General features: G+C 48.9%; 1 protein-coding gene across 2 annotated transcripts in view; it reads right to left on the bottom strand.

Annotated features, from left to right (window-relative positions):
* NPLOC4 (NPL4 homolog, ubiquitin recognition factor) overlaps nt 1-23,323 on the bottom strand; it is a 453,775-nt gene that overhangs the window by 358,695 nt on the left and 71,757 nt on the right. For both annotated transcript variants that reach the window (XM_085617373.1, XM_085617374.1), the window contains exon 3: nt 2,061-2,173. In XM_085617373.1, the coding sequence (XP_085473499.1) occupies nt 2,061-2,173 (113 nt within the window). The remainder of the gene's footprint in view (nt 1-2,060; nt 2,174-23,323) is intronic.

The raw sequence follows: 23,323 nt of genomic DNA, 5'->3' as shown, positions 1-23,323 counted from the left end.
ATACACGAATGGGCTTTGGTCTCCATGAATGACAAAAGGTTTCCTCCACAAAACTTATTTGAAAAGGTACACAGTGCATGACAATGTCTCTATGTAGCTTGATTTGTGGAGCAGGGATATGCATACCATAAACTCTTGTGCTCCAGTCAGTTGAGAAAAGACAGAGTTACAGGTCATCCTCATCATCAGTATGAAGCAGGGAGCACGCACAGTAATAACGATAATAAGAAAGCTGCTACCTTGACCCGATTAAAAATGCATCCCACAAACCAAACCTATCCACAGTGACTCGAAGCACTAAAAATTCCCCCATGGGAATCCAGGCATAGAGCTGCATCAAAGACATAGGAAAAGAGAAAACATAGGAAACCGAGTTCAGCAAAAGAGAGACCAGAAAATCCGACACTTAGTCCATAAATGTACACACAAAAAAGCTTATCAGGCTGGCACGTCACAATATCCTCGACATATGTAAAGGCCAATCAGAAAATCACTGGTAACACACATGATTTCATGAATTTTAAACTGGCATAATTTACAAACATTTGCTGTTAAGCAACAGGTGATGAAGATAAATTGTCACTTGGCATCTGACACACACAAAGAGGCAAGGATTTATGAGAGGACCCTGCAGTCAAAAGGCATGGACCCATATGGAAATGACTCTCTCCAGCTACAGGCATGCCAGAAAATAATCACAGAAAGGAAGACAGGAAATTACTTGAGCATTAAACGTGAGCGTGGTTGGTCCCAGTCTTAGTGGCACAGAGAGAAGAAATATGATCAGCCAGAATAATTAACAGTGGCTGAAATTAATTTAAGCTTTCCACCCATCGTTTTGATGTTTTTCAAAGTGAGACACTTTAAGTGCAATTGTATGGCCAATTGTGGGCCCCTTCCCTGCCGGTGCATCAGACCTCAAGCTGCGCCTCACTAAATAGGTCTACATGGTTGAAACCAGTCTGGAACTGCTTATGTTCACATTCACAGAGGATGTGCTCTAGCAGTTCAGGCCGGACCATGCCTACTAAAGCAGGCATGTTTGATTTCCAAATAGTTGATCTATGTCTGGTGCGTCACAGTGGGATGAAAATGAACTAGAATAAGACCAAGACTAATTAAGAGTGGCTGAGATTAAATCAAACATTCTATTTTTCTCAGTTAAACGTGAACTATGGCATCAGCTAGGTGGGATGTGCCAGACAAAGTTATAAGGGGTAGCGTTGTTAAGACGAATAACAAAAACATTTTAAGATGAGAAAGTTTTAGAAAAAGGTGTCAGCTGAACTATTGGTTGGAACTCTCAAATATATCCAGGTTTCTGCTTCTCTAGTTATATTATGGTGGTTCTCTCAAATATAGCCGCGTTTCTACTTGTTTAGTTCTATTATAATGGTTCTCTCCCGAGGCATTGCATTTTTTTAAGTTTCATGTTATTTATAAGGCCTTCAAATCACTGGCAACCATCTGCTCTGTACAACAAAGTGATTATGTTGGGTGAGTCTGGATCCACTCACAGAGATTATAGACAGTTATTTGCATTCTTGTAATTTGCATTTATTTACTGTGTTCATTGCTCAGGCGCTGCAAAGTGAAGTCCATGCTTTAAAAGTAAGTAAAACGAAATAAACATAGCGACCAGCAATGTTAAAATATCAGGTTTATCTTTTCTATATAAGATTGTTGCAATGTAATTTTTGTTACTGCTGAAGTGTAGACAAATTTCTTTTTTTCCTCTGTAAAATATTATGTTTTAAGCACTTGCGTTGGCAAACATCCCTTTTAAAAAGTGCAGTAATGGACCCCAACCGTGAATGGTATTGGATCTAGCAACACGCTTGACTTCAAGGTACCTTACTATCAATTTTACTATGATCTACTACCTATGTAATTACCATTAGGTTTTTAAATAAAATTATCTGTGCAACTTCTGAAAATGTCAGCTGGCATGCTTTGGCAGAGAAGGGAACTTCTGTTTTCCTGAACTTCCACCCCACTCATAACAATTCTAAAACCCTTCAGTTTCCTATTATCCTTCCAGTCTTACATAGTTTACTCACTTTATTTTCAGCACGTTGAGCGACTTTTGTGGCGAGGGAGAGATCTCTCCAGTTTTGTTTCTGTTCAGATAGACAGAAAACCCGTTATTACTGAATCCAAACTCTGCAGCAACCTGAAAAAACCGAAAATATCAAACAATTCAGAAGTGAACCAGAGATAGTATAACTGCTTGGCACATGTCCAGAGCACAGCTGCAACAAGAATGTCAACCAAATACAAGTTGCGCAACATACTGTGACACAACGTACTTGGCATATAATATGAAAAATGCACCAGTGAACCCAACAAATAACAGATGCCACGATTGTCCAACTTTACTTATCAATATCAGAATGATTAGAATCGGTGTTTGCACTGTCCAGATTTGGACCAGAAAGATGCAAACAGATCTGAGAAGCAGGGCATTTAACCTTCAGAGATAACTTACCAGTAATGGGAGGTTGCTGTAAACCCATGACAGGGATCTGGAACCCACCCACAACTTCAGAAAGAAGAAGAGATAAATGAGGGAAGGCCTTTCCACTTTTATGCACACAAAAATGGTTTCCCTGCCTTATTTATCTCAGTTCAGGGTTTGACTGGCCTTTAAGGCAATCACGCACTGGCCGATGGGTCTGATTTAGAGAACGAGAGTGTGGATCCTTTTTCTGGACTCAGAGACCATTTTGTTGGTCCCGTGGGCCACTCAACCTGCTGTGTCAAAGCAGTCTGTATGTGGCACTGCCTTAATACACCCACATGGAAGGCCAGTTACCTGTCTCAGGCATGTCAAGTTTGGAGGAGGTGAGGCCACAACACGGGTGTAATGAGTATTGATTAAAATGTAAAATCTGAAGACAATAAATCATTTTTATTTGTGCTTAAATAGCATGTTAATCTGTGTCCCACATCAACTCTAGCATATATGATTTATTAATTATGTACTTGAATGAGGTCACTTAGTTTCATTAGGTTCACATTTATATTTAGCATAGTGAACCATATACATATTTGATTAACTTTATCTAGCCAAAGGGCATTTAAAGTTAGAGTGAGCAGGCCTAGGTGCTCAGCGTCATTTTGAAATAAATATTGTATTTTCCGTTTGTGCATAAACCTTTCCTGTTTCAGATACAAAAGTCACTGTTTACTTATTTAAAATGTTATTCTTTGCTAGCTTACATTTTGACGGTTGTAGTGTAGTGATTAGTTGATTTGGAAAGAAACCTCAACACCTGCAGTGGATGAGAAAGAGGAGGATTCAATGCTCTTTTGTGTGATGTCATGAAGGTCGTGGTGGGAAGAAGAGTTGGCATTGTATTACTCCATGAAAAGAAGGCAGAAACCAGGCACAGAGAAAACACAGGTTTCTGATTGGTCATCGCTTGGTGGGAGATCTGAAGTTGGGACAAAGACCCCTTTGGGTGAAGATAGTGGAGTAGCGAGATTGCACCAAGATTAGGGAGGTGCAGAGACAATCCATATTTTATCTAATCTTGCTGCCAAATCCAAAAACTATTAACACCCGCATCGTGGCAGCCTTCCTTCACCAATGCAGCCTCCCATCACTGTGGCATGCCTGTAGCCACTCCAAAACTGGCTTGTTTCCTTTGGACCGTAGGCAGGCCCCATGTTGCCTGTCAGCAAGCTTTGCTTGTGGCAGCAAGGGTGGCACATCCAATCAGCTGCTCCAGGGGCACTGCAACCTCATGCTGGAGCAGCGGACTTGTTTCATTTGGTTCATGGGCTAACCCCAAAGTCATTGTAATCCCCGCAGAGGTGAATGGGTGGCATTAGCGAGGGAATCGCCAATCACAGTGTCGGTGAAAAATACTAACTGCCCACCTTTCTCCTAAGGGGCTTGTTGCCTGCCCAATAAAGTCTGTTATTTAAATTGGCAGGTAACAAGTTACTGATTGGCATGGTAAAACAAATCCCTCTCTATCTGCACTAATTACGCTCTGGTACAGAAGGGCCTGCGAAAATAATGCAGAAGCAGGCAGCAGCGTTGCTTTGGGCAGATTTGTAGGTGGTTGAGGCAAGGGTTCCTCCTCCCACCCTGACATGGCTATCAGCTCACGAGCTGCCTCACCTTTCAAGCCTAGCTCTCGAGTAGGGTTACCACGCGCCCAGTAATCAATGAGGGTGAGCTGGTGGTCTAATGCTAATTATTCAATACTGCCAATGAAGCAGCAGGCGATATTTCAACAAGTGTTCCGCATGTTTAGAAATGCCTGTGGTGAAGAGCATCCTTCTTGGGCTTTTACTCAGCAACATTCACAGACAAAAAAAAAAAGTTTAGAAAGAAATTTAAAATATTCCACTATTAACATGATACATAACAGGCCTTACATTTGGCACACTTTTGAATATTCACTTCACAATGAGGCAGAAGCTGCTGCCGCCATGTGTCCGAAACCGAGCTTTCTGCCTGTCACTGGATGTCTGAGAATCGATTAAGGCAGTTGTGTTTAACCTTTCGACTTATGTGGACCCCCACTTAATCATTACTTAAACCCAGGGACCCACACTGAATGATTATTGGAATTCATGGACCATCACGGAGTCATTAGTGGAATCGAGGGACCCAGGCCTCCATAATTTCAATGAATTGAACCGCAAAACAATACACAATATTACAGAAATACGATTCATCAACAAATGCATAAACGAGGAGATATTTTATGAAATTTACAAAGTATATACGTTTTTAATTTCTAATGGGAAGGTTGATGCTTTTCAAAATTCAATTGAGGCCACCCATCTACACTAAAGTCTGTTTGATGCACTTGTACTGCTCCCACAAATGAATCTGATGATATCAACTTAATTTTTAGCCTCCAATTTCAATTACCTTCACATTTACTGAACGTTTAACATTTTTCGATTTTACATTGTGATTATTTATATACACTTAATTAATTTTTATTATTTTATTGTCTAAGCAGTCACGACCCCCATCGGTAGGTGTCCCAGACCCCAAGGGGTTAAAAACAACTGGATTAAGGGATAATTTTTGTAGAGGTGGGTTTTGGAAGATGGAAAGCAACACCTTGTGATGTGAGGGACCAGCTACTAGGCCAGCACTGTTACTGAGGAGGAATGAGTGTGTGTAGAAAAGAGGTCAAACTAGTGACATTTTCATGTTGCGTCCGCCTAGTCCACACACACACTTAACAACTGATGCCCAGAAGTGGGAATGGAATTATAGAATGCCCTTCTCTAAATTAACCTTACCAAATGCATAAAACTTTAGATTCGCAAGAGATTATGAAAAATGTAATTTGCCAATGGGGGCCATTTATGTTTTAGTGCTAGGTCCTATTTTATGTCCTAATCCAAACCTCTTAGTTCACAAGTGTACATACTCCTGGCTATTAGAGGCTGAATGGTGTATTGTCGCCCACTTCCCTCTTCACTGAGCTCTCTTGACCATTTAAATACTACGTTCAATCACTCATACCAATCTCTTCACTGACAGTAATCTTCAATGTCATCTGACTTCTGCATTTTTTAAAGAAATCTGTTCTATATTCCTTTCTCTACTGCTAAACTTCGAATTTAAACCCTGATTAAGTGCAATTTAAACAGTGTGTATAGATTTGAAGCAACATGCTACCAATGCTACCTCACATCACACTGTCTTCTACTACAAATGAGACTGAGGAGGCTTATCATGATACAAATAAAATGTTGGGAAGAAGCAGGTTTCAGCTTTTTACCAAAATCAGATGTAATGATCTTCCTGTCCAAGAGCCACTCAGAACACATTACAATATATGGGCTTTATCCAGCCAAACTGTGAGCCGTAACTGTTGGACCTGTTCTGTTGATACCACCATGAGGTTTGCAGTCCCGAAATGTGACACAGCACACTCAAAAACGTTGGCTGTATAGCCAAGTTATATGCATACTACTGTGTTCCACATACAATCTCTCTTCCTGCAGGACAACTGAAACTCCTCAATTCTGCTCATGTTTGGATTGTGCTGTAATATACAAATTCCCTTCCTGCAACAACTATACTGAAGTGAATATACATTTACCACTTACATAATGTGCACTACCAACTGAAATTGAGGTTTTGACTTCGCTACTTATTTATTGTTTCTAGATGCTTTCACCTTCTTACCCTAATTCATCTCGCCTCTCTCCTCTTTTTTTGACATCTTTATCTTGCTCTCTGGTTCTTATCCTTCTGCACCTCATCTCTCATCTTTCAATCTCCATGACCACAACCTTTGGAAAGTAACCTTATATAAACTGTTTCAAACCTCACCAACTCCATCTCCATCTGAGCTCCTCTTAAAACTCACTAACCATCCTGTTCATAAAGACTTCTGGTTTCATTAGTAACTTACTAGTTTGTGATTATTGTCTCTCTTCTTCTCTTTGGATAAAAGCACCACACAAAGGAACAATAAATAATTGTAACTGCAGGTTTTACTGATCAGCATGACAAGAATGCACAGTAGGTTGATACAGCAAGAGTTTTACTAGACTTATTCATAAAAACATAGGTATCATCTGGAAGATAAGAATGCCCATCCATAGGCAACTGTTCCAAACACTTGGTTAACGTACAAATCAAACCAACAATATATCGAAGCGTAGTTCTAGCAGTCAGTTTTTCTTTTTGGGTTATTTGGCAGTCACGGGGTCACCAGTGCTAAGGGCTATTTATGCAGAAGAGATTCCTCTGCAGCAAGCCATGCCTCCAAAATTAGTATATTAGCCAAAAAATAATCCCTCCCTACTATGGATGTACAGTTCGATGGGGCGTGGCCAAGCCGCTGACCAAGATGACTACGCGCCTGAAGCTCTGGGGAGCAACGCCAACATATTCCCACATCATGCAACATTAACCTCACTTCCACAGTGCCAGGATTTCTAAACCTGCTGTGAAGGTGCCTGGGACCCAGGCTTTCCGCAACTTGTACCCTGCTGGACTTCCATATGTCTTTGCTGCGCTACCTGGCCGAACGTGGTCCTCAGAGACCCCGCTGGGACAGGCCGGCGGACGAGCCGGAGGGTGGGCCACCCCGTGAACGGAGACTTGGTGGTCTGGCATGCAACGCCTTGCGCTCCATGATACCGACGGATCCGGGTCTGACCTGGGCACGGTCCTGCGATTTACAGAGCAGCGGCCCTGTCAAATCTACCCTGGTCTCCTGGTGGGCGAGTGCGCAACCGCATGGTTGGAGCTCGGGCCGGATGCTGCGATTGGTGGCCTGCGGCAGCCATCACCTTGAGATCTGCCCGAGGGCCTCTTTGGCCAATTGCTGCTACTGATCATGGCATTGACATCCTGGATGGACGTAGGCCGCAAGGTCTTCTTGCCTTGCATGCGCTACTACAGCCTCCCTTCGGCACTGCTACAGCTCTAGTCCCTTTCCCATCGGAAATACAGCCATCCACCGCCTGATACACAAGGGTATAGATCAGATTCTGTTCCCTCTGCCCCTTATATTACTTACCTGCTTTAAGGCGGCTTGCCACAAAACGGAGCTGTGTGGCTGCTGCGGAGCTGGTGTGATCTCACTGCGCTTTGATCTTCCCATGGTGACATACTAGTACATCGCTCGCAGCTGTTGGGCCTGGTTGCATTATAATCTTACTACTCACACTGTCCACGGTGCGACCGCTTCCTATCTGGGGCCACGTCTGGGTCCAGATTGTCTTTTCTATTTTCTGGCGCGGATTAGGCTGGACGGTGTAACTGTATCCTCCTCCCACTTGCCCCTCTCTAGCCGAGAATGGGCCGTGGGGACCCCAGACAGAAACAGTTGAATTCGGAACCTACCAGGACACTGCAGCACCAGCGTTCGCCTTCGAGATCAGAGGATGCCCCCGACCAGGCAGCTATTGATACATCCCTGGACAGTACAGCAGCAACCATGAACTCCGTGCCGGGCTCAGAGCTATTGATTCTAGGTTAGACTCCCTGACACATCGTTTGGGTGCTATGACTGAGCGTCTGGAGAACCATGGCACCAAAATAGAGGGCGCGGAGCACAGGATCTCACAAGTGGAAGACGATCATACTACTACAACAAAGTGCCTCAAACACGTTGAGCGTATCCTGAAAACCACAGCAGCCAAAAATAAAGACTTGGAAGCTAGGTACCGCCGCAATAACATTCATATAGCGGGCATTCTAGAGTCCACCAATACCGGCCGTATGGACACCTTCGTGGAACACCTTTTGTCTCACCTCTTCGACAAGCAATCATTTACAGGCACATCAGTAGTAGAAAAAATTGCACACTAGGTCGCAACCGGAATCCGGGCACGCCCCCCACCAGCAGATTATCGCTCGACTACTCAACTTTCAGGACTGTGACACTGTGCTGCGACTGGCTAGAGATAAGGGCCACTTACAATATCGCTTTACCCGAACTACAAACCAATGGCCCAAGAGGCCCGGAGTAAATTCACGGATGCCAAGGGATCTCTTCAAAAGCTAGGCCTAAAGTACAGGATGCTCTATCCGGTGCGTCTCCAGAAAATCTCCTTCGGCTGCTAACCTAGGTGCTTCATCACCCACTAACTCACCTCTGACTTCTCCTAACTATGTGTGCTCTGTTGCGTATACTATTTGTCTATTTCCATATGGGACTATGCAATTCTCTCACAAAGGCCGTCCCATTTTCTTATTGAAGATAATATACTACACAGACAGATTTATTTACTTGTTATTCCACTATATGGTTGAGGGCCCACTGTCTGTATGATGTACTTGCTAGCTCATTTACTGTATGATTCTCCAGGCTCGCTCCCCATGGCGTTGTCTCCCCCGCCACCCCCCCCCGGTGTACATATACATGTTTGGGGTAATGTTTTTTGGAAGAGTTTTGTGGGTTCTCCAGTTGTCCATATGGCTGGGGGGAATGTTAACTGTTGTTGATTGTATTACTGTGGTACAGTCGGAATTTTGCTGACAGTGTTGACTACCATTTTCTCAGCATACATCTTGAACAACCCTAGAAAGGGCAGGCAGGTATTAGCCTCCCACCTCCCAGCTGCTCCTCCCTCTCACCTCCCCTTCTTATGGCGGCCGCGCCGAAGGCAAGCCCATCTGCGCCTGGACCACGCCCAGCGCCAGAACCCCTGGCCCACGCGAACGCCACAACACCAGACACCGCTACGATGCCAGCACCCTCCACGCACTCAACTCCAGCCGCTCACACACCTGTTTCCAAGCCACCCCGAAGCGCACCCAAGGACCCTTCTCCTGCCGGAACTGCAGCTACACCAGCCTCCAAGTCCCCACCATGCTCACCAGAGTAGGCCGCAATAACAACCTCTGATGCATACTACTCAACACTCGCTCCGCTCGCAAGCACGCCATTGAACACTAGGACCTACTCAACTCTTCCTCCCCGATCGTTGCCTTCCTGACGGAGACCTGGATGAACCCCTCCTCGGCACCCGACATAGCCATCCCGGATGACTACAAGGTCACCCACAGGGGCCGCACTAATGGAGCAGGAGGAGGAATCGCCATTGTCCACAGAAACGCCCTCAGAATCTCGACCAGCACCGACAACACCCTCAAAACCGCCGAACACCTGCACTTCCAGATCCACATCGACCCCAACACCACCCTGAGAGGAACCCTCATTTACAGACCCCCTGGCCCCCGGCCACAGTTCAGCAACTCCATCGCCGACTTTGTCAGCACGCATGCCCTTGCGTCCACAGACTACATCCTCCTCGGTGACCTGAACTTCCACCTCAAGAACATCAACGAAAGCAACTCCACCACCCTGCTCAACAACCTTGCCAACCTCGGGCTCAGACAACTGTCACGACCCCCACCCACTCCGCCGGACACACGCTAGACCTCATCTTCTCCGTCAGCAACCACGTCACCTTCAGCCACACCACAGAACTCCACTGGACCGACCACCGCTGCATCCACTTCACCTTCGAGAAGCCCACGAGCACCTCCGCACACTATGGGCCCCTGCCGCTGCTGGAGCTCTTGTGGGCCCGGGGGATTGTGTATATATTGTGCCTTAAGGAATGTAGTAATAATTTTTTCCTCTTGTGTAGGCAACATTGGTTTGAAGACATAACCCCCGGTCTCTTATGTAAATACTAGGACTGGTGTTTCAATGTTAATGTTATTTCACACGATTGTCTAAGTTTGTTTCACTTGTCATTTTTGTCTTTTTTCGTTTTTGAGTCGAATATAACATTGTGTATAAATGTGTTTTGTAAATGTGGTGTTCTGTAAATGGAAAGTTTTTTTTCTAAGACATGAAAAAATATTTATTTGCTTCGCTAATCTAAATAATTTAAAATAAGCTAAATAAAGCAATAAGAACCCTAGAATTGATGGTCTAGGGTAGTCTCTTTAAAGTGTGCAAACTAGTCCTTCTGGACACACTCTTTTTGCTTGTATTTACAGTGGTCCAGTCCAGGAGGTTTTAGGGCCCGAGCCTTCTTTGTTCTCAATGCTGCTGGAGCAAAGTCAGCTGAACACCACCCTCGCCCGAAACCCACCTACTGACACCGCTGACACGGCCACCCGCAACCTCAGGCAATGGATCAACGACTGTGCCAACACTCTCGCCCCGATCAAGAAACCCACCAACAGACGCACCGACAGAAAGGTCACCTGGTTCACCACCGACCTCCAGGCATCCAAGCAGGCTGGCCGCAGGCTCGAGAAGAAGTTGCACCACGAACAGACGCCGGAAAGCAGTGCAGCCTACAAGAGCGCCATCTGCAGACACCACCAACTCATCCGAACCACCAAAAGGACCTACTTCAAAGAACGCATCGACAACAACTCACACAACAGCAAAGAGCTCTTCAACATCGTGAAGGCACTCTCCAACACCAGCGCCAACTCCAACGACATCCCGCCATTGCAAGACCTCTGCAATTCCCAAGCCACCTTTTTCCACCGCCAGATCGCAGACATCCACGACAGCTTCAACAACCAGGCCCTCCCGACAGATACCAACACACCAGATTCACCGCCCCCCAGCCACACCGACCCCCTGCTCTCCTGGACCCACGTCAACGACGAAGACACCATCAAAATCATGAACACCATCCACTCTGGCTCACCATCAGACCCCTGCCCGCACCACATCTTCAACAAAGCAAGCTCCACCATCGCACCCCATCTCCGCAAGATGATCAACAACTCCTTCGAGACCGCCACCTTCCCGGAGAGCTGACAGCACGCCGAGATCAAAGCCCTACTCAAGAAACCCAAGGCGGACCCCAAGGACCTCAAGAACTTCTGGCCCATCTCCCTAATCCCGTTCCCGGCGAAAGTTATCGAGAAAATCGTCAACAGGCAACTGACCTCCTTCCTCGAAGAGAACATCCTGGACCCATCCCAATCCGGATTCCGCAGCAACCACAGCACCGAAACAGCCCTCATCACCGCCACCGACATCAGAGCCCTGCTGGACAACGGAGAAACCGTGGCCCTCCTCCTCCTGGACCTCTCGACCGCCTTCGACACCGTCTGCCACCACACCCTACGCACACGCCTCCACAAAGCAGGGATCCGCAACAAAGCCCTGGACTAGACCACCTCCTTCCTCACCGGCAGAACTCGGAATGTCCACCTCCCTCCATTCCGATCTAAAGACACCAAGATCATCTGCGGCGTACCCCCAAGGATCGTCCCTCATTCCGACACTCTTCAACGTCTACATGGCACCGCTCGCCATGATCGTCCGATCACACGACTTCAACATCATCTCATACGCCGACGACACTCAACTCATCCTCTCCCTCACCAAGGCCCCCACCACTGCCAAAATCAACCTCCACGAAGGTATGAAGGCCATTGTAGATTTGATGAAGAACAGCCGCTTGAAACTGAACTCGGACAAGACGGAGGTCCTCATCATTGGATCCACCCCCTCCGCCTGGGACGACTCATGGTGGCTGGCCGCACGGAGATCTGCACCAGCGCCCACCGACCACACACGTAACTTGGGAGTCATCCTAGAATCATCGCTATCCATGACCCAGCAAGTCAACACCGGCTCCTCTTCCAACACCCACGCATGCTTCGCAAGATCTACAGATGGATCCCCACCGAAACGAGAAGGACGGTCACCCAGGCTCTCGTCAGCAGCAGGCTGGACTACGGCAACGCCCTCTATGCAGGAACCTCAGCAAAGCTCCAGAAACTACTACAACGCATACAGAACGCCTCTGCACGCCTCATACTCGACATCCTCCGCCACAGCCACATCACAGCCCACCTGAAAGGCCTGCACTGGTACCACGTCAACATGAGGATCACCTTCAAACTCCTCACCCACGCTCACAAAGCACTCCACAATGCCGGACCAGCGTACCTCAACGAACGACTCACCTTCTACACCCCGAACCGCCAGCTTCGCTCCGCTGACCTAACCACCGTACCCCGCATCTGACGAGCGACTGCTGGCGGCAGATCTTTTTCCCACCTCGCTGCAGAGACTTGGAACACCCTCCCCCTCCGCCTACGACAGACCCAGGACCTGCTGACCTTCAGGAGACTTCTCAAGACCTGGCTGTTCGAGCAGTAGCTGCACCCCCCCCCCCTCCCCCAAAGCACCTTGAGACCCTCACGGGTGAGTAGTGCGCTTTACAAATGGATTGATTGATTGAGCCTGTCGGCGCAGCCATGCAATTCAAGTTGCCTTCCTCCAGGAGACGCACCTGGCTCCTCGCTCATATTGCAATTTTGCTGCCACTTGGGGTCTTCACCGATACTTCTCATTCTATAGCTCCTATTCGCGTGGAGTGTCCACAGATCAGTCTCTTTTCACATGCACCATCTGACCACTGACCCAGCTGGCCGCTATCTCATGGTGTTCAGGGAATTGCGGGGTCGGACGATACTTTTTATTAATGTGCATGCTCCAAATACTGACTCACCAGATTTCTTTTTGGAACTACCTGCAAAGCTAAGTCTCTACCTGGCTGATCACATTGTTACTTTAACTTAACTTGCCAACCTGCCCTTAATTCTACAGGCTCTCCACTCCTTGCTAAGCCCAGGTCACGTAAGAAACTACTGAACATGCTTAATTCGTTTCACCTCAGTGATGCTTGGCGCCATAAGTACCCTTGTCAGTGGGAATACACCTTTTACTCGGCCTTCACAATGTTTGGACTCAGACAGACCATTGGTATTTGTCTCGCACTGCTCTCGTGTGGGTTCTTGCGATTATCCACTTCACCCGCCACTGTCCGAACATGCCCCAGTGATCCTAACGCTACTGATTCCTTCACATACTCCTTTGGTTTGCCCATGGCCTTTCCCCACTGACGTCCTGATGGATATGGCCTTTTGGTCAGAAGTGCACAAAGCCATTATTGAATACTGCTCTATTAATACTGGAACTGTCGATAAACACTTAGTCCTCTGGGAGGCTTTCAAGGCATACATTAGGGGAATTTGTATTTCATAAAAAGCAGGTATTCTCTGTAGTATACAACAAGACCTTACCAAAGTAGAAAATGCACTTAGCTCTTTAGATTCTTCTGCAACTGTTGCTGCCCTTTCTGGCTATCCCCTGGACAGGTCGAATCTTTATGAGTTTCATGAACTCGCAATAAGGGAGGTTAACTACTTTGGGAAATACGATAGAGCTCGTAGGTACGCTGAGGGTGAACGTCCTGGCAAGACGCTGGCTCGCTTGCTCCGACCCCCCCTACCAGACTGCCTACGTGAGCAAGCTCCAACGCCCTGATGGTACTGAGATCACAGTTGGTACGGCCATTTTGGTGGATTTTATGCATTACTACAAAATACTTTACACTGCCTGTCCTGGGGGTGACAGGGATGCACTGGATGATTACCCATCTGATGTTGCTATGGTCTGGCTTGAGACGTGCCACCAGCGATTCCATGCTTCCCCGACTACATGCAAGGAAATCTCGCAGGCTATCAACGGTTTGGGAGCCACTAAGGAAACGGGGCTAGATGGACACTCAGGTAACTTCTATAAAGCTTTTAAATACCTTCCAACTCCCCATCATTTGGAAGCGTACGGTAAACTACTTGAACACGGTGCCCTCCAGCCCACAATGCAGAAAGCCATGATCACACTTTTACTGAAGCCAAACAAGCCCCCAACTCTTTGTTCATCTTATAGGCCCCTTTCTCTCATTAACCGTGATAGCAAAGTTTTAGCCAAGTTATTGGCTACCTGTCTCTCTTTGTTGGTGGATCGTATTATTTCCCAGATGCAGTCTGGTTTTATCCTGCATCGCTCCACTTCCATTAATTTGCCTACCTTTTTTGCTACAATCAGATCTCTCCTTCGGTTCCATCGGCAGTGGTGCTATTAGTTGCTGTAAAAGGCATTTGATTCTATTGAATGGCTTTTTCTACACGCTACCCTGTCCGAGCTGGGTAACCCCAATGGCTTTCGCTCCCGATTATGACATAACGGCATGCTTACGGACCTTTCCTCTTGTTTCGAGGCACTCGGCAGGGATGCCCCCTGTCCCCACTTTTGTTTATAATCACCATGGATCCCCTGGTTCGCTACCGCCAAGAGAGACACTTCACGCTGACGATATTGCTTTTTGTTTGTGATCCCACTGTCAATTTATTCCCTCTCATTCATGAGGTGCAGTGTTTTGGCTACTTTTCCAGCATACGAATCAATTGGAGAAAGTCCGAAATATTTCCACTTATGGATGCCACAACAACTAGTGGCTTGGACTTCCCCTTACAGTCATGCCTGGACTGTCAAATATTTAGGCATCCATCAAAATTATGCTGAGGTATTACGGAGTAATTATGGCCCTGCTTAGAGTAAACTTGAATCTAAGGTGGAGCGATGGATTAGTCTCCCACTGAGGATGGCAGGGAGAATAGCCATTATCAAAATGGTAGCATAACTGTTTTTTTTTACCTCTTTTTAAACATCCCAATCCCTGTGACCAACAGTTTGTTCGCCACACAGCGCAGCCTTCTCATCCAGTTAATTTGGGCCGGATCCCAACCTCGTATCTGGTCTGGCGAGACTTTAAGTAAGGGCTTCAAAAAATGCTACCGCCAGCTACAGCTTGCAGTGCATGTGCGCGGGCACATGCACTGCAAGCTGTGGCCGGCGGTAGCATTTTATCCCCGCATTAACTTAAGTATCCTAACTAGAACCGTGGATCGGAAGGCATACTAACTCCCGACACAGATGGCTATCTTTCGACAGTGCATCTCGTTGCTGTGCTCTCAGCGTGTGGAGCGCACGTCCATTTTGGTAGACTCCACATCTGACCAGACGGAGGAATCGACATCTTCCATTTTTGGCTCCTGGGTCAGCTGCCAGATCGGACACAATCTTCTCACTTTTCTGTAATCTCCCTTTTTTTTTTCTTTCTTAGATGATCACAAGACCGAGTTGCTTACTTAACTCTTCCCTAACATGTGGGGGCGTATCTATATTAAATAAGAAAGCACAAACCTAAGATGTCTCATTAATGGCTGTATTTCTTTTTTCTTCTCTCTCTCTCCTTTATTCCTCCATGAGATTGGTGAGCAGGATTTTATGCAATAAAAGATTCCTTTTTTTCCCTTGGTGGTGACAGGAATTTTGAAATAGTAATTACCATTAAGTTGATCGGATTGTCAACAATTGCCATCTCACACTAGGCCTAATTAAAGGAGTTCCTCATTAACTCATTTGCTTTTTAAAGTGCCCAGTATAACCAGGAATGGAGAGAAAAGAGTAACAAGGGATTCTATCATTATAGAGGGGTTTTTTCTTCCCCTTTTGTATTCTCCTCCCACCTATATCTCTATGTCAAAGTTTAAGCATGCCAGACATTTATCATACTCCAAAGCTTTATTAACCAACCCTAAAGACAACGAACCATCACCTTGTATGGCAAACAGACAGGAAATCCCTCCATCAGCTATGGATAATCTACTCAAGGAATTGTTGGACATTAAAAATGTGATCACCTCAGTAAATAATGCAGCATCTGCTACTACTATGGAAGTGTAATCTTTATGGAGCAAGGTCAACCAATTCAAATCACGCATGCGACTTATGGATGGACGTGTCACAGAAGTTGAATCAAACCTTGATACACTCCCCTAATATAGTCAAGATAGTTGGTACCTTCAACAAACAAGCATTGGCATAGCCAATAGGTCTCGCCTTTGGGACCTTATAAGTGTTTAGCCATGCAACAGTTGATGTTGTTGCACCAAGGAAATTATGCTGCATAACTAAATACTTATAAGGTCCCAAAAGCGAGACCTATTGGCTATGCCAATGCTTGTTATGCATGGCACTCCGGAAATGTACCCCCTGAGTGTTGTCGCGACATTGAATGTTTATATGGGATTCTCATTCTACTTCTCAGTTTTCTTTCTACTGTATTATTCTTCCCTTCTCTGGTGGCCTACTGTGCCACTTATATCAATGATTAAGCAATATTGTTAATCTACGCAGAAGCTGGGGGGGCGTTGCCGAGCCGGCGGCTAAGATGGCCGCCAGCTAGTGAAGCTCCTGCGATATGCCGGGCCCAGCGGCAATTTCCCTGATGTTCTCCCAGCGTCCCGAGGCTGCGGGCGGTGGAGCTGACGGCTGAAGCGGCGCTGCATTCGGCGCACGGTCCGCCAGCATTTAACTCCCCACCCCCCCCCCCATTTTGACGCCACACCGTGTGGCAGCGGAGCCGGGGTGCCCGGCGTAGTGGATTTCGGCGCCTGGGTGGCCCCGCGGAGAGCGGCTTAGCGGACTAACGGCAGAGCCCCCGGAGACATCTTGGAGCACACCGGGTGAGTCGGGCCACGGGGGCTGCGCTTTCCGCCCCGTGCCTACCGGGACTGCAGGCGGCACTCGGGCTGGTGGCCCCGCCCCGTGGCGGCTCGCTGTGCGTGGGGACAGGGCCCACGGGGCGAGTCCGTCAGGGGTGGGGCGCGGGTCTGGCACGGTGGAGGTGGGAGCGCGCCCGGCCTGTGCTCGGCTCCCCGGTGGGGCATGCGGCGCCCGGTAGGACTTCATGTGGACTGCGGAGGCCCTGCGCACATGGTGGGTGCATTTCGTCCTGCAGCGCTGGGACACCTTGCATGGGGCAGCTCGGTATGCAGTGATGTGACGTGGTGTTGTTTCCGGCCAATGCTAGGCCTTCACACCTAGGCCCACAGGCCACCAACAGGAACAGTGGAGCACTTATCCTACGGAGTGGGCATATTGCTGTTGCATGGGCCCCATTGATCGCGCCCTCTGCCGCTGGCATCGCGCCGGGGCCTGCCTGTTACCCAGTGGAGACGGTCTTGTTCCGGTCAGGTCTACTGTACAACACATAATAGGCCTACGTGGGGGACTGGGTGCACGAGCTGCGTTGCTTGGACCCCGCGGGATGGGATGGAAAGACCCCAGGCAGAGAACCCTCCCCTTTGAAAAGGCGGCTGCCGGTGCAGCCTCTCACACTGCTGACATGGCGGATACTGCTCCGGTGTGAGGCCCCCCCGACCCCTCCGAGTCCTCTGTTGCCGCTCTACTCCTTGAAATGAAAGCTGGATTTAAGGCGCTGGACTCTCGTTTTGACACCCTAGATCAGACTATAGCAAATTTGGGCGCCAAAGTACAGGCACAGGAGCGGCGCATGGATGCGGCGGAGGCCCGGGTCTCGGATCTGGAGGACGGGACTGCTCAGTCACTGAGCGGCTAGAACGGGCGGAGCGCCTGCTCAAGGAGGTAGCCATTAAAAACGAGGATTTAGAAGTGCGCGGACGCCGCAACAACATTCGCATTATGGGGTCCCGGAGACGACATCTACTGGCCGCATGGACTTGTTTGTGAAAAAGCTTCTCACGGACCTGTTCGGCAGCGGGGCCTTCACCACTGGTTTTGTGGTAGAAAGAGCCCACAGATCACTTGGCCCCAGACCAAATCCGGGCCTTCCGCCTCGACTGATTGAAGTTTAAGAGCCGTGCTAAAGAGACCGGGACACCGCGCTTCGCTTGGCCCGAGAACGCGGAACAGTGTAGTGGCAAGTATCAAAACTGTCGTTCTACCCAGATTTCACGCCTATGGTTCAGGAGGCGCGTCGCAAGTTTCAGGGAGTCAAGGCTACGTTGCGCAATCTGGGGCTCAGATATGGCATGTTGTATCCCGCTAGGCTCAGGGTGGATGTGGGTGGGAGATCACGCATATTTGACTCGCCATCAAAGGCTCAAGAGTTCTGCCGATCGTACAAGCCGAGCCACACATAACTCGGTGGGGAGTGTGGCATCCTCCCCGCCCCGCAGCGGCTCGGATGCAAGTGCAGACCTATTTCCAAATTCTGGTGCGGGTTGATGCTGCATTCATTCTGTCTGATTGTACACCATGATGGTTCAGATTGGGGAAATTACAATGTTATCACAAAACCCAATTCTTTATTGGTTTTGTTAAGCAAGAGGTTTCTATTGTTCGGCTAAATTCCAGGTTGTCACCCCCCCTAGGTGTAGCCGCTGAGTTTGTGCATTCTACTTTGAGGCCCAGGTAGTGGACCTTAAGTGCACGTCTGGTGATCAATATAATGACTGGGCGGATTAGCTTACAGGGGAGGGCCACCTTGGGGTTTGCAGGTGGCTGGGTGGGGGGAGGTGGGCTGGGGTAATGTATACATTTTGCGCATATTGTTATTCAAGTTTTGCGTTGGCATGGTTTTGGAAGTTACAATTGCAACGCAAGTCCTGACAGGACACTTCACATGCTGGGTTTAGATGTCACGGCTAGGTAATACTCTGGGTCCTTCGGCCATCACCCTAATGTCTTGGAATGTGAGGGGCCTCAATAACACACGCAAGAGAAGGCAGGTGATACACTACCTCCCTCCCACAGATTCGGCTCACTTTGGCTCCAGCTGCGGCGCACATAGATACTTTGCTAACTATAGCAACTACGCCAGAGGCACAGCAATATTGATACATAGGAGGGTTTCCTTCACTCTCATTGACGTGGCCCGTGATCCTATGGGGAGGTATTTGATGGTCACGGGAACGCTACACGGTTATAGGGTCACTCTGATTAATGTATATGCCCCCAATGTAGACGCCCCGGAGTTCTTTCACGATTTAAATACCCGGATTGCTAAGCACGACCCTCAGGCACTACTATTGGGGGGGGGGGGGATCTCAATCTTACACTGTGCCCCACGCTGGACAGCACCTCTAGAACCCCGGATCCTAAGCCGCAGGCGAGGCGGGCCCCGAGAGATCTCTGCACCCAATACGCCCTATTAGACATTTGGCGACATCATAACCCCACCCTCACCAAGTACACTCACTACTCTAGTCCGCACGGTACCTGGACCAGGTTAGACTATTGGTTGATCTCGCCCGGACTCGTGGATTTGTTCATTTCCCTCACCACGTTCCCCAGCACATACTCGGACCACTCTCCTATAGCTTTGCAGCTGCTGGTTCCGCGTCCGGAGGGGTATGAGAGGCAGGGCGGGTCCCGAGCAGAGCCCTGCAGGACGAAGTGTTCAAGGCGGAGATTCGTGCGGCGATAGAGGATTATTTTGATAACACAAGTTCGGTCGATTCCATGGCGGTCCTGTGGGAGGGCTTCAAGGCCACTTTACTGGGGGTGTGCATATCCAAGCGGGCGGGGGTGCTCAGAGACCTCCGACAAACTCTTTCCCGTATTGAACGCGACATTTCCCATTTAGACTCCCAACTTGAACTTGACCCCACCCCAGAGCTTCAGGTGGCGAGACTGGCCCTTTTGGTTGAATACAAAGACACTGCAGATAGGGAAATATTATACCTGGGTAAATATCACACAGCACGCAGGTACGGCGAAGGTGATCGCCCGGGCAGGGTTCTGGCACAAATGCTGCGACCGCCGTACAACAAAACTTTTATTACGGTACTGCATTCAGCGTCGGGTTCCGCCCTCACCTAGACGGCCGCTGTTGGAAACAGCCCACTCCCACTCCGCAGGGTGGTGGTGGACCTTCCCGACACAACGGGGTAGCTTGGCTCGAGTGGTCAGGAAACAGGCGCAGTGCTAAGCATACAATATACCCATACAATAACCATGCGTGCATCCGTTCCAAAAACGACTCTACACCGTAAAAATTATGAAAATATGTTTCTTTATCTTTCTTCTCTTAGTTGCTGATTGGGAAAATAAGTAACAATCACAGTATATACATTTTAAATAGAGCAGGTCAAATAAATATTTGCTGTTTGCTGAAATAAATAGGGGTGATCATAAATAACAGGGCATAATACAAGTGCAATATATACAGTCAATTAAATACTTTGAGGTAATAAATACTGTACTAATAAATACTGTCCCAATAAATACTGTACACCAACAAGTCCTGTGGACCTATAAATTCAGTGCAGCAATAAATAGATAAGAACTTAATAAATACAGTATCCCCAATAAATATTTAGAAGTATACAGTACACTTTGTGAATCAGATGGCACTTCAATTCTTAAGGGCTGATTTGGCCCAGGCACAGCTTGTAGGGTGTGGAAGGCTTGGGGGGGGGGGTTCTACTCCCTGGCTGAGGCAAAGGCTGAGGCCTAAACTGAGGTAGATCAAAAAGGGGGGGAATTCCAATGCCCTGGCTTCCCTTCTCCACACAACCTCTCTAGGTTAGTCCCAGTTCACCCCAGGCACAGTCAGGTGGGTTTCAGCACCTCCCTAGCCCCTTAGAGTAGTCTCTCAGGTCTCCACAGGGCCTTAGGCGCCCTCTACTCCACTTACTGCCCTTTTCTGATGTTCCGACGCCGCTGGAGTCGTGTCGACGCCGTGAGGCGGTTCCGGTTCGGTCTCGGCGGCCTCGGCACAGTGTCAGTTCTTTGACGGCGCCGGTAGGCGGTTCCGGTCCGATGTCGGTGGCCTCGGTTGGACCTCTACCTTCGATTCGACGGCGTCGGGCAGTCTCCTCACGATGTCGACTTCGGGCGGCTCCGGTCCGATGGCGCTCTCGGCTCCGATGACGTCGGCCGGCCTGGCCTCGCTGTCGACTTCCGGCGACTCCGGGGTGCGATCCTCACCCCCGACCTCCGGTGTTCCTCCTCACAGGTTCCGGGCGACTCCGGAGTGCGATCCTCACTCCCGACCTCCGGTGCTCCTCTACCTCGGTCTCCGACGACTCCGGAGGGCAGACTTCACCCTTCCGATGACGCCGCTCGCTCGACCTCGGTTCACCTCCTTCTCGACCCTTGGTATTCCACTCGACCTCCGCCGGCGCCCTCTTATGACCTCAGGCGGCTCCGGGTACGACGTCTGCTACCTCAGTCAGCGCCGCTTCTCCACCTCGGGCTCCAGGTCTTCGGCTACTCGACGCCAGGCTCCAGGGAAACCAACTCTCAGGTCAGAATCTTGTTATCTTCTTGGTTCTAAGGCCTGTTCCTGCTGTCCAGGTCCTTAGGATGGTTTTCTTCTTTCTTCTTCCCACACAGGGCTATAGGCTGGGATCCATCAGCTGGGACAAGTATCAAGGGTGGGTTTATGGACCCCACTCCAGGCACAAGTTTCCACCCCTGCTGCTTCACTCCTTCCTCCTTCACTCTTGTGCTCCTCTCTCTTCACCAGTCAGGTGCCAACTGCCAGCTCCAACTGCCAACTGCTTCTCTTATCCTCCCAACATTCCAAACGGTTTCCAACTGTCACACAGTTCTGGAATCTCCTGGAAGGTTCTGGAAGGTGCTGGTAGGTTCCAGTGGATGCTGGTGATGTCATAGGAGGCCACCATTTTGTGCTTCAGGCCCTCAGACAGAAGTTTCAGGGGTAGCTAAAATGGCTCCCTGAATCTGTAGCAACACTAAAAAGTCTGGTGGTTCCCAAAAAGGAAAAATTCAAACAGGGTTTGAGGCGCAAGTGGGACAAAATAAATAATGATGAGGAGGGACCACCCAAAGGGCTGACAGGTCTAACACGCGTCCCCCCCAGCTGAAAGTGGGGAGAGCTACCCAACCCCTTGGGAGTTCTCATCACTAAGGCGGAAATACCTTGAGAGACCGTCTGCATTGGCGTGGTCCACTCCAGGCCGATGTTCCACCTGAAAGTCCATCCCCTGTAGGGAAATAGACCACCTCAACAACTTGGGATTCTCCCCCTTCATTTGCATCAGCCAACGAAGGGGTCGGTGGTCGGTCTGAACTAGGAAGTGCGAGCCAAACAGGTATGGCCGCAACTTCTTCAGAGCCCATACCACTGCAAAGGCTTCACGCTCTATTGCACTCCACTTCTGTTCCCTGGGAAGTAGTCTCCTGGATAGGAAGACCACGGGTTGATCCAGACCCTCTTCGTTGAGCTGCGATAACACTGCCCCAATGCCATGTTCTGATGCATCTGTCTGGACAATGAACTCCTTGGAAAAGTCTGGGGCCCGTAAGACCGGGGCCTCGCACATGGCTTTCTTCAATTTCTCAAAGGCTTGCTGACAAGCCTCCGTCCAGACTACCCGTCGAGGTTGTTTCTTGGACGTGAGCTCCGTGAGAGGGGCTACGATGGTACCGTACCCCTTCACGAAGCGGCGATAGTATCCCGTGAGGCCCAAAAATGCTCGGACCTCAGTCTGTGTCTTGGGGGGTTCCCAGGCCATGATGGCCTCGATCTTCGCCTGGAGGGGTTGCACCGTTCCCCTACCCACCAAGTGTCCAAGGTACACTACCGACCCCTGCCCGATCTGGCACTTGCTGGCCTTGATCGTCAATCCAGCTTGTCTCAGGGCCTGGAGAACAGCTTGCAGGTGACGCAAGTGATCCTCCCAGCTGTTACTGAAGACGGCTATGTCATCCAGATAAGCAGCAGAGAAACTCTCCATTCCGGTGAGGATCTGGTTTACCAGGCGCTGAAACGTGGCAGGTGCGTTCTTGAGCCCAAAGGGCATCACACAGAACTGGTAGTGGCCATTGGGCGTGGAGAAGGCTGACCTTTCCCTTGCTCCATCAGTCAAAGAGATCTGCCAGTACCCAGAGGTAAGGTCAAAGGTACTTAGATATTGGGCAGCTCCCAGCCGGTCAATTAATTCATCCGCCCTAGGGATCGGATGTGCATCAGTTTTTGTCACTGAATTCAGTCCCCGGTAGTCCACACAGAACCTCAGTTCTGGTTGGGCACCCGGTGGTGCAGCTTTCGGTACTAACACCACCGGACTGGACCAGGGGCTGCTAGAAGGTTCAATCACTCCTAGCTCCAGCATCTTAGTGACTTCACTATGAATGCTGGCCTTCACCTTGTCAGACATCCGGTAGATCTTGGACTTCACAGGTGGGCTGTCTCCTGTGTCCACGTCATGGACGCACAGGTGAGTCCTACCCGGGACAAGGGA

The sequence above is a fragment of the Triturus cristatus genome, chromosome 7 (assembly GCF_964204655.1).
Source record: "Triturus cristatus chromosome 7, aTriCri1.1, whole genome shotgun sequence".
In the NCBI taxonomy this organism is placed as follows: domain Eukaryota; kingdom Metazoa; phylum Chordata; class Amphibia; order Caudata; family Salamandridae; genus Triturus; species Triturus cristatus.
This window is presented reverse-complemented; position numbering and strand designations above follow the sequence as displayed.